Here is a 12,145-nt window from a genome sequence, read left to right as displayed (position 1 = left end):
TCTGACAGTTTCTCTGACACAGTACTGAGGGGGGCAAAATTTGAGTCAGAGAGACGATCTGAATAAATTTCTTCCACTATGTGGCCTTATGTTATTGGGCTCTTCCTCTTTGGTATTCTAACAGCAGAAGTGATAGGAAATAAATGATTTCCCTTGAACAAGACCAGATGCATATGGCAAGAAACTTTGGAACTATCTGTTTTGTTCTTTCACATCAGTAATCATGATCCCCCCCCCCCCACCCCCTCGTTTAAAAATGGCTTTGGGAAGCAATATTTATTTGAAGTTATGACGTTAAGCCGTTAAAACTGAAGTTCTCCAGTCATTACTAAAACTTGAAGTAGTTATTTCACGCACTTGGAAAGCTGCCTTATATGGAGTCAGACTTTTGGTCCCTCAGGGTCAGTACTGTCCAGCTCTCCATGGTGTTGGGGTTGCGATCTTACATATCACATGCAACAGTGAGAATGAGAAGGGAGCACTCACCGGAGAAGACCCTGATGCTGGGAAAGACTGAAGGTAAAAGAAGAAGGGGATGGCAAAGAATAAGATATGGTTAGACAGTGTTATTGATGCAGTGAACATGAAATTAAGCAAACTCGGGAGGACAATGGAAGACAGGAGGGCCTGGCATGATGTGGTCCATGGGGTCGCGAACAGTTGGACTCGACTGTGTGACGACAACACAACAGTGCCCCCAACATAGTGCCCACTGACACTTTTCCTGGTGTCCAGCAAGAGTGGGCCAGAGCCATATAGGGCTTTTGCCAAGGAGGGCTTCTGGTGGCCATTGGAGATCTGATTGACAGCAGATTTTTAAAACTGTTGCTTGGGAGCAGCTGCCCCCAACATCACAAGGATCTTATCGGAGTGACTGAAAGTAGGCTGTGTGTGTATGGAAGGAACTATTTTAAAACTGTGTTCATTTTAAAAGACATCCTGTTAAACAGCTTCTGCCTGAAATGTTGAAGATGTAGCGTTACGCATAACCTCACTCCCTGACATTTCGTGTTTGGCTCCATCTCCTGCAATGGCCATTGTGTGATTACAGCCACCACCTTGTATCAGAACCCCAAAGGTACCCAAAAACTTAAAAGTTGGGAATGCTGGACGTACAACCTGATTCTTTTAATCGGAGATTTGGGAGACCTTTTAGCTCATCTTTCTTCCACTGCGCACGCACCCCTTCCCATTTGAAGGAGACAGTAGGATGTTAAGGGTGCAGTATACTTGCCCTGAAGCTTTTCATGGGACCTTTGGGTTTGTGGTCTTGAAACAGACGGGACTAGGCAAAAGTGTAGTTAAATAATGGTCAAGGGAAGAGGAGAGTTAGGCAAGTGATATATACTCTATTTGAAAGACTGTCGCTTTGACTTTGATTTAAAACCACTAGGTTAGCTTACAATAAAACAACTGAACCATAAAACCAATTTTTAAAAAGCGGATGAATTTAACTGCATTTATACAACCTTTCAAAGCAAATGAGTTTTCACAGCTTATTTCGAGTTGCGTAAAAGCAGAGGAAGGGCGGGAGACTCTTGGAAACTGAAGCAGCTCAGGCGAAAGTGGCCCCATATAAGAAAAGGAATCCCCACCTTGACGTCGTTCAGTGACGTAAGCCTAGCAGGCCAAACGGAACAGGGTAGTTCAGCCGCCAGTACCCGCCACTCAGTTGACGAACCCGGCCAAGACGGGGGGAGGGGGGGGGAATGCTCCCGGTAGCTATGGCAACGGAGCTTGGTGTCACGTGAGTGTACACGGCAAGCGAGGGCGCCGGCGCTGGCTTGTTTTGCTACGTGGAAGCAAGCAGCCTTGCGCACGCGCGTTTGAGCCGTTCTCTGCTGAGGGGGTTGAGTGCTCTATCCGGGTTCGTCGGTTCTCTCATGGCTGTCGAGGCGCTGCGGGATGCAGGTCGCCGTTTCCGCGACGGGTGTCTCCGGGGCTGAAGAAGCGGAGGGAGTGCTCGCCCGCTCACCCGCGCCTGGCTTGTGGCCGCGCCACCGGGGGCGATGAGTTGGTTCAACGCCTCGCAGCTCTCGAGCTTTGCCAAGCAAGCTTTGTCGCAAGCGCAGAAGTCGATCGACCGGGTGTTGGACATCCAGGCCGAAGAGGAAGAGGAGGGCGAGGGAGCCTCTGGCCGAATCTCCCAGCCCAGACCTGGCGAGGCTGGTATGTGGGTCTTGGAGGGCGGGGCGGGGGCGGGAGGAGTATCGCCAAAGCCACGATGCGATGCTCAGACATGGTTAGGGGACTGAGGAATAGACACACGCATACATAAGGTAGTGATGAAGTCAACTTTCTGGGCGCTCACACACACAGTCGAGGTGCTGAGGCGATTGTTTCTACTGGGGAAAATTAGTAACTCCGGTTTCTCATTTAACTTCCTCCTCTTTTTAGGTCAGTTGTGTTATTAAAGCTCTGACATCTACATCCATAATTATCCTATATCGGTACATCGTGGAACATATATGTATGTATATGCATGCCGCTTTTTAACGTGTATGGGAAGGTGGTTGTATGAGGTTCTCTGAAGCCTTCTTTAAAACAGGCTCCACAGGCACGGCTGTTCTGTTGGGGAAATGGGGAGTTTACCCAGCTGGCCTGGTTCTCCAAGTTACTAATTCTTGTTGAGATGTTCCCCTATGCCGGCAGAGATCAGAACTTGTAACTGCTGTAACCCATAAGGGAGAAAAAGATGTACAGAGTAATTTTTGTAGCAGAAACTAAGGTAGGCTTCCAGGTGGGCTATGACAAAGTCCACAAAATCAATCAAAGAGAACAATTAAAAAGATCAGTTATTCCAACCTTACTGATTACAAAGGTAAACTAACATTTAGAAATATTGCACAGAGGCCAGTCCCTAGATCAATAAATGACAGCGGTGAAATAATAAAGTTTCCAGATTTTAAGTTTCCATGTGGTCTCCCTCTTCCCTCCCATCTTGTAAAGAAAAAATACAGCTGTTTCCCTCCTTCTCTGAATCTCTGAGGTCTGACCTCAGATGAAGGAATTCGTCTTTTCTTTATCCTGTCACACCACACCCTTTTACCTGGTATAAGAGTTTCTGGTTTCACAGTATATACTACTTTGACCCATACTTCAGGAAACACTCCTTTTTTTATCTTTGAGGTCACTCCATTTGCTCATTTACAGATGAACTGTAATTATTTCAGTCCGGCCTGTCCCACCTGAAGATCTGATTGCTTGTGAGTTGAGGTGTCATGTCACCACTATGTGTGCATTGCCTTCTAGCCACTGCCATGTGTTGAGTAATGCCTTCTAGGCATGGCTGATATTTGGGCATTGTTGAGAACTGGCATGCTTGGTGGGCGGCTGTGGAAATGTCAGGGACTCTTATCAGTTTTCCTGTGTTGCTGGGTGCTGGATATTACACCAGTACAGTTGAACTATGGGCACAGGTTGCCTAATAATAAAAAAGCTGTTTTTTAAAGTTATTATCTTTTTTCCTAGGCCAGCATTCTGTGTTATATACCTGTATATTAATCAAGTCCCACTAAGCATACTTTTAAGTGTCAAAAAACATCATGTGATGCTTCTTTTAATTTATGCAAAGTAAGGGGGTAGTAAAACATGTTCAGGCTTATCATTCCTTAATAAATGACAGCCAGATTGAGTTCATGTTTATAGTGTATAACAGTGGCTATTTACTGATTACAACATTCAAGCAGCTAACAGAAGGTGGCTTCACCATTACAGTAATTGCTTGTTTTGTTTGCAGAAAGATTTCATAAGATGGAGCTACTGTTATTTGCAGAGCTGTGCCATGCTTTTGATGTGTGAACACAAGTCAGGAGCCTAGGCATGAACTGCTTTTTAAAAAGGCAAAGATGTTGATTAAAGTGTAGTTCAAGGGCCTGCAGTTGTTTAAGATATGCACATTATTTCTGTTAATATAAAAGTGCTTTAAACAGTACGATGTGATGTAGATAATGAAATATTTTTGTCCACACAGTTTTTTCTCTTTAGAGTGTTTAATTTCATACTTTTTAAAAGGAGGTAATACAAAGCTGCTTCCTCCACATCCCCATCTGAATGCTGCTCTCTGTATTCCTTCCTTTCTCTGCCATTGCTGAAAGCTGCATTTCTGTATCTAGGAAATACTGCAGCATAGCAGCTGCAGTTGTCTATGTACAGTCTGTTTGGATCTGGATTACACGAGTGTAAGAGGGCATACAGCTATCAGAGCAGTTGGTTGGGGAAATGCAGTGCTATTGAAGCTGCCAGTTTCTCTTCTCTTGTTAGTCTGCTTCATGTTGCTTCAGCTGGAGAAGTCTTCTGCCTTTAAAAGGCATCCTGCTCTGTCTGTCTGTCTCTCTGAGAGCTCAGTCAGTAATGTTGGGCTGTGTTTCCTTAGATCAAGAAATGCAAGCCTGGGACCCGTGAGAAACCTGCAGGGAAATCCTTTCTCTTTCATTACCTTTGTACTCCTATCCTCCTCCTCATCTCTCCTTCTTCCAGCCTTCCTCCATACCACCTGCTCTGTTGTGGCTGCCCCCAGTAGGGAAAAAATCCTGCTGCAAAAAGCAGATGCTGATTCATGAGTGCCATTGGTGTTTGATCTTGGAGGGAGCACTTAGCTACCTAGCTGCTAATCTAGGCCAGTCACCCCTGACATCCAGCATCGGCTTTCCCTGACAGACTCCCTCCCTCTTGGAGGTAGTGGCTACTGTGTGCAGTCACTCTTTACCTCCTTATTCTTTCAGTTCTCTCCCCCAGCCTGGTTCCAACATTCCCCTCCATGAGCCCTCATTCAAGCTGGGAGGAGAAGCCAGCAGTGTTCATTTCCTGCCCCCCTACTTGTGTGTGTGGAGAGGCCAGATGGTAGGTGGTGGCCAGATGGGACCTTGCGCCCAGAGCAGCCTTGAACAGTTAAAAGCTTGGTGGCGCCTAGATCTGTCAGGTTGCAGCAGCTCTCTGCTGATGCTGCTTTTGTCTTGCTTGAGACATGCCTGTGGAGCCAGGCTCTGAGCCTGAGGAGGAAGGACCTCCCTGCTACCCCTGTCTTTCACTCCGGGCTGTCTCCCCTGCCACCTCTTCCACTGCACCTTGGGGGTTGCTAGGCATCCCCTGAGATGGCCGCTGAGATCTCTTGATGGAACACTGTAAGATCTTGCCTTTAATTCGCTTCATTATTTGTTTTAAGAACCCTTTCAAAAACCTTTTAGGTCCCCCCAGGTTTGCAGATAGATGTTTCTCTCTGCGTGGCCCTAATCCACAGTTTGGGCCAAGGTAAGAATTAGATATATTGGTAGCTCCTTACCATAGTGGCAGTGGCAGCATCGTGAGCATCTGCAGTTTGCTACCTGCCTTTTCACCCAAGGACAGTTGCTTGTGGCAAATTGCAAGGATGAAGTAATCAGACAAAATTATTTTGATACTTTTTAATCTTTGTTTAAAATATCATATTTGATGTGTTAATCATATTTAATAACACACTCATGTACCTCACAGGGTTATTGTGAGGATAGAACTGAAGGAGAGGAGAATTATGTAAGCGGTAAATAAAGTAAATAAATAATAAATAATATCACTGCATTCATATGGTATGATGACTTTGTTTAGGCACCAAATGTCACAGTGAAGTTCTCACATAACTCTAAGTAGGTATCCATGAGAAAGGAAGGAGACCTGTTACTTAGAAAAGTATGCAAACTTGCATACAGAACAGTAGCTTGTGGAGGTGGAATTATGCTAAGTTACATCTTTCTTTGTCACTTAAGTTTGATAGAAGGGAGTTCCTAAAAGTTGCTGCAAAAGGAATGTCAGTGAATGATCATATGATGAATTTCTCTTGATAGCCAGAAGAGCACTGGGGAGCAAAATGCAAGAAGGTGAATTCCTTTGTTGTTCGCCTTATCCCCTCTTTAGAAATAGTTGCCTGTACACATCCAAAGTGCGGTAGAAGGGCAAAAAGGTCATAGGTGATAAGTGCTGCAGTGTATGTTGCTGCCCTTATTACTCTACAATGTGCTATGGGCAAATCTGGGCGAAAGTGCCTACAGATTGGCTGGTGTGACCGTGATATTCATTGTTTTAAAACTGCATATTCCTTTATATAACCTCATAGGGTACATTGTATGCTTCTTGAGTGCTTTATTTGTTCTCTGAAATTATAAAATATTATTGTATACTGCTTGTTTTTAGGTAACATTTCTCATCAGCTCAGAGTCCCTTTAATTACCTGCAGCCACACAGGCTTTTGTCAGTAGGTATTACTTAAAATCAGCACTAAAGGTGCTTCTTTCCCAGGGTTCCTTTCTGTTTTCCTTTGTTCTACAGCTGCTCTGCCTCACCCCACAAGTAATAGTTTCAACCAGAAACAGGGGCTGGTGATAGTTACAGAATAGATCATTGGTTGCCATGAGACGGATGGTACACACCCATGCTATTTGATTGCCTGGTGCAGTCATAAATGTTTATAGTTAGGATACTGAATTGCTTGTGATTCTTTGATATAAAACAGGTGCAAAAGACACCCAGGTGCATTAGTGGATGACACCTGGGGTGACTTGGAGTATCAAGCATATGAATGCATGGACTGCTGTGCTGTATGATTGACCAAGAGGTTTTCCCCAGAGTTTGTTCTTTATAAAGACAAGCAGCCATCAGCTCATGATGAGTTCATAAATTTGTATGATGACTCTGGATATATATTACCACCTGGGTGCCGGTAGGCTGCCCCTTCCCTGTACCATGTGGCCCTAGTTAGGGATAAATGCGTTCCTAGAACCCTCTATGTAAACCGCCCAGAGACCCTTCGGGGTCAGGGCGGTATAAGAAATCGACTATATGAATAAATAAATAAATTAAGTTCCTTCTCTCTTCCTTTTCTCAGGAACAAATTCACTTACAAGTGGAGGATGGGATACTTCTGCCTGGGGGTTAGATCCTGATACAGAAACTCAAAGTCAGCCAATACCCTCTCCTACTGCAATCACCAAACCAGTTAGGAGGACTGTAGTAGATGAATCAGAAAACTTCTTCAGTGCCTTTCTCTCACCTACAGATGTTCAGAGCATACAGCAAAGCACGGTAGTATCTAAGCCCCCCACCAAATCACAGCGGCCCAAGGAAGAAGTGAAAAGCACACTACAAGACTCTCTGCATAGTGACCTGCCAGAAGCATTGGTAGAAACTGCAGCAAAAGACTTTTCTGTAATTGCACTAGTAGAACTGGAAAATCTCAGTGATTCCCATGAACAGTTAGAAGAAAATAGCTCAATAGTTGATACTGAAGACAAGCTTGATGAAAACAAAACCGAAGACACTGAGCAACAGGTGTCTGCTGAGAATGTCAGTGTGGAAAAATCCACTGATGTTGTAAAATCAGATTCAGGAAGTGATGGAGCTGTACATGTGCCTGAAAGTCCTGCGCAGTCTCTGCCCACAGATACAAAGAATGTAGGTTTGGAAACTAAAGAACGCAAAAGCGAGGACCGGCAAAGCAATACCCCTTCCCCACCTGTTAGCACTTTCTCCTCAGGGACATCCACAACTAGCGATATTGAAGTTCTAGATCATGAAAGTGTAATAAGTGAGAGCTCAGTAAGCTCGAGGCAAGAGGCTGCTGATTCCAAAGCCAGTCTTCACCTGATGCAAACGTCCTTTCAGCTTCTATCAGCATCTGCTTGCACAGAATATAATCGTCTCGATGACTTTCAGAAATTAACGGAGAGTTGCTGCTCCTCCGACGCTTTTGAAAGGATTGACTCATTTAGTGTGCAGTCGCTAGACAGTCGTAGCGTAAGTGAAATAAACTCAGATGATGAGTTATCAGGCCGGGGATGCATTTCAGCCTCTGTCACCATCGGCCCTCTAACACCAAAAAGTGATGTTGTTGATCCTGTTCAAAGCAAATCCGATCAGATTCTCAGTGAGACTCTTGCACTGCCTGCAGACGAAGCAGAAATGGAGGAAAGTGGGCGAAGCGCCACCCCTGTTAACTCTGAGCAGCCGGATGTCTTGGTTGTTCCTATACGGACTGTTGAAGAGCATACCCCAAAAGAAGAGGTAGTGGTAATTCACCGCAGTGCTGAAGCGTTGTCCAGTGTAGAGTGTGAAAAAGAAGAACTTTGCAAGGTAACCCTAGAATCCATCTTCAGAATAATTTCCTGCTGCTCTTGTGACATTCATGGGCTGCTTGGGCTTGGGGGGAGAGGTGCAGCAGTGGCAGACTAGTTGTAGGCCTGCTTATGTTTTGAGGTCTTTGAATCATGCTCTGCATGGGGCTTGTTGATTTGTCATATTTGCGTAGCTGTGTTCTTTCTGTATACCTTCAATTTGTTGAGGTTGGCAGTAAGAAAAGAAGGCTGCTCAATTGTACTGTGGAATAGTATCTGTAGCTCTAACCTTTATGCACCCACTCAGTCATGACTCCAATCTATTATATTAGAATATGTATAAAGTGTTACCATTTTGCCCAAGTCTGCTAAAGCCCAGTAATCTTGTGTTATAAAACTATTCTGTTAAAAATAAATTTGGTATTTATAGTGGAAGCGGCCACTTATTATGGTGCTTACTGAACTTACTGGAGCATACCAGATATTTACTATAGACTGGTGTTGGATGCAGCGTAGAGTTTCCACAGGTGCAGCAACTTCTGTGGTGCCCCTTGCAATCCTGCTCATGGTCCCCTCTTCCCCCATGAGCAGGAATTGGGGGGGGGGGGGGCTTTGGGCTGCTTTGGGAAAGCGAAGTTGTAGAAGTCACACTCCGCAGGCACCTGTGGAAATGCTGCATTGGATCCACACCAGAACAAACGAGGATGCAATGAATTTAGCACTTTTGGGGGAAATTAAAAAATCATCAGTGAGGTAAGATGCTGGATGTTATGTTACTGCTGCTCAGAGAAAGCTTACCACCATTCTCCCAGTCTTTTCACCTCCTGTCTGAAATCTTCTCCAGATTATTGATTCATTGACAGAGAAGCTGGAGATAAGGGAGAATCGACTATTAAATGTCAGTAAAGAGAAGGCAAGCCTCGAAGAAGCTTATGATAACCTCAAAGAGTAAGTGTCAACAGCATTCATGTTGAGGCTCTGTCAGTTATGTAAAAACACCATAATCCTGTTTGCTCTTTCTTGAATAATGCATGCATTTGGTTGCTCTGTGTATATTGTAGTTTTTTGTGTATTTAGGCTTAATGGATTGTAGCAGCTTATTACAGAAGTTGATAAGGGCGACTGTATTTTAGTGCTGTAGTACAGAACTGAATGGGATCTGCCTTAATTGCTGAGGTAAATATTTATGCATTATCTGGCAGTGATTATGCTTGGCTTTTACAAATTGTTATGAGCAGAACTGAAGTACCTCAAACCTTTGGGGTCACAGTTTTCCATTTCCCCATTAATTTTCTCCCAGATTTGTTTTGATCATATGCCAACTCTGTTTCCACGCTCTGTCAAATAAAGGGGATGCTTTCACAGAACCTAGTGAGGGTTCTGCTCTGATATTGAGGGAAGAGTGTGATACTGGGAAAGACTTGGCTTTGGAGGCTGCTGGGTGGGCCTTCCCGCCTGGATGAAGCCAGCCAGCCTTCAGCAATGATTTCAGTACCTTCTGCTACAGCTGACAGATAAAGAAAAAAAGGAAAATAAATACATTCCAATGGTGTTCATTATTTTATGCAAATATGGCTAAAACATAGGTTCTTTAAAGAAAGGATTGTAGGAGGGAAGCACTCAAATTAGCCCCTCCTTGCTCCTCTACTGCTTTTATCTTCAGAAAATGAAAGGCTTGTGTGTGGTTCATAAGCATAGCGCCTACTGTCTAAAATGCCAAGCATATTCATAATTACAGGAATCTTTTGTGTTTAGTGAAGTCTTCAGAATGAGAGAAGAGAACAGTAGCATTTCATCTCTTAAAGAGGAGTTTGCTCAGCGAATAGCGGATGCAGAGAAAAAGGTCCAGTTGGCATGCAAAGAGAGAGATACAGCTAAAAAGGTAATTTCTTTGATATCTGAACTATATTTCTCCAGTAGTTACAATGGTATTTTGGATCTCTTGAACTTATGTAACGTTGGAAGAGGAAAAATTTACAGGAGTCACCATGAAGAAGCAGGAAGCCTGAGCCTAGTGTGAAAATGTTTTGTGGCATCATAAAGACTAACAACTTAATTTGGACGTGATTTTTCACAGACTGGAACCTACTTAGTCAAATGTATGTAGTGTTATGTAATTGGGAATACACATATAAGCAAATTGTAAAAAGTGGGACAAAAGGGCTAAGAAATGTCCACAACATTTCTTCCCAAAGGTCAGAGATATGCAGAATAGGCATAGCAATCAATCATCAGCAGTAACTAGCAAACTAATATAATACCTGTTGTAAAAGATCATTCACTTTATATCAGACATAGATACATCTTGAAGAATGCATCTGGTGAAGTGGGTACTAGCGCCTCTAAGTATATGTGATGAGAAGTCTTCAATTCCATGGTCTGTTGCAGTAAAGTTAGAAAGCCCCGTTGTGCCTTAAAAAGACGAAGACATGAACATTGTGCTATAGATAGCTGGATATTGTCTATGGAAAATCAGTATTCTAGAGAAGGAATTCTCAGGCTTTGTCACAGCAGAAAAATTGTGCTGTATTAGTCCCTGATTCAAGTTGCCAGCAGTCACAGTGGCTGAGTGGAAAGGCAGATTTCTGCTGCATCTCTCCTTGCATGAATGAAAGACAAATGACAGTTGACGCCGTTTCAGGAGTGAAAAAAACTAGTTCCATTAGTCTAAGGGAGCTTTAGCTTCCTTTCCTCAAGCCATATGGCAAACTGCTTTTGAAAACTAAGGAAGTTTTGAAGGTGGTTTGTGATATGGCATGGGAATCAGCTGTATAGTGAAGAACAGTTTAAAAATCTCACTGGACTGGTACAAGCTTGTTACCTGAGCCTCAGCATGGTTATATCCCCATCATGTATTATTAATGGAACAGTACAGCATTGGGCCAGTGTGCTGTGCCTAGTCTGAAAGGCTATCTTGGATGATTTTTCACTTCAACTAGCAAGCACTCATACTCTTTTTTGGAGGTAAGGGAGGATAAGTAAGAGGAAGGAGAGAGTGTACTTAACTACAGAGCAGAAGGATTTGGATGTAGATTGACGTTTTAAAAAGCCAAAGCCGTCTTTTGGCCAAGGTAGTTTGAACATTGAATTGTGGGATTTGATTGTTTAATTGGTTCAAAGAGTCAAAAGTTATTGATTGTGACCCCCTTCCCCAAGAATGTTAACACTTCTGATTTCTTGGATTTAACATGGAAGCAATACTTGAAGGGTTTCCTACTGTATAAAAACATTATTTGCAATGTTGTTTCATCCCCAGATCAATAAAAATGTATCCAGTGTTGTGCCACTTTGTGTTTTCAGCATCCTAGAAAATACAAGTTACAGGCCAGGGGTCATTGGGGGGGGGACGCGGGGGGACGCCATCCCCCCGGGTGAGGTGCGGGAGGGTGGGGCCTGGAGCTCCCTGCTGGTGCCCGCTGGAGGTCGCCGCTGGCTGTGGGGAGGACACACTTCCAGTGATGTCAGGGGGTGTGGCATATGCTAATGAGTTATGCTAATGAGTCCCCCTAGCTCTTTTTCTACGAAATGACCCCTGTTACAGGCTATTGAATAACAGTTGTTTTTTAACAAGGGAAAACTTACATAGTTTGAAGTTAAGTTTTTTAAAGTCTTGGACAAAAAATTAAAATTCTGCAATAAATAATTTCATTTTGTAGGAAGTAAAGACTCTCAAAGAAGAGCTAGCAACTAGACTGAACAGTAATGAAACTGCTGAACTACTAAAAGAGAGAGATGAACAAATTAAAGGGTTAATGGAAGAAGGTGAGTGTGAGGTAACATTCATTGGGTTGGATCCAACAAAGAATGAGACTAAGGGCATTAGTAGAAGGGAATCTTTCTTGCCTCCCCCCTTCCTCTAGTAAACCCCTGAGACTTCTGAACAGCTGATGCTGGGGGTTGCAGAGCCCACGTGGACAAAAAAGGCATGTAGCTCAAGGAGCTGAAGTGCGGAGAGGAAATTTGAATGCGAATTGCTCCCATTTGGTTCTTCCAGTGGCACAAGAGGTACTGTTGGCGTGAGTAAGGTGGGGGTGATCTTGTGCAGCTTAATTTCCTCACTGACC

At 43.8% G+C, this 12,145-nt stretch overlaps 1 protein-coding gene across 1 annotated transcript in view; it reads left to right on the top strand.

Annotated features, from left to right (window-relative positions):
• Positions 1–1,853: 1,853 nt before the first annotated feature.
• Positions 1,854–12,145, top strand: part of TMF1 (TATA element modulatory factor 1) — a 36,688-nt gene continuing 26,396 nt past the window's right edge. The window contains exons 1-5 of the mRNA XM_015424810.1: positions 1,854–2,169; positions 6,857–8,100; positions 8,926–9,029; positions 9,837–9,963; positions 11,738–11,843. Coding sequence (XP_015280296.1) covers positions 2,010–2,169; positions 6,857–8,100; positions 8,926–9,029; positions 9,837–9,963; positions 11,738–11,843 — 1,741 coding nt within the window. The 5' untranslated portion in view covers positions 1,854–2,009. The remainder of the gene's footprint in view (positions 2,170–6,856; positions 8,101–8,925; positions 9,030–9,836; positions 9,964–11,737; positions 11,844–12,145) is intronic.

Source organism: Gekko japonicus, unplaced genomic scaffold (genome assembly GCF_001447785.1).
Source record: "Gekko japonicus isolate JY-2015 unplaced genomic scaffold, Gekko_japonicus_V1.1 scaffold942, whole genome shotgun sequence".
In the NCBI taxonomy this organism is placed as follows: Eukaryota; Metazoa; Chordata; class Lepidosauria; order Squamata; family Gekkonidae; genus Gekko; species Gekko japonicus.
Note: the sequence above shows the minus strand (reverse complement) of the source record. Positions and strands in the feature narration are given on the sequence as shown.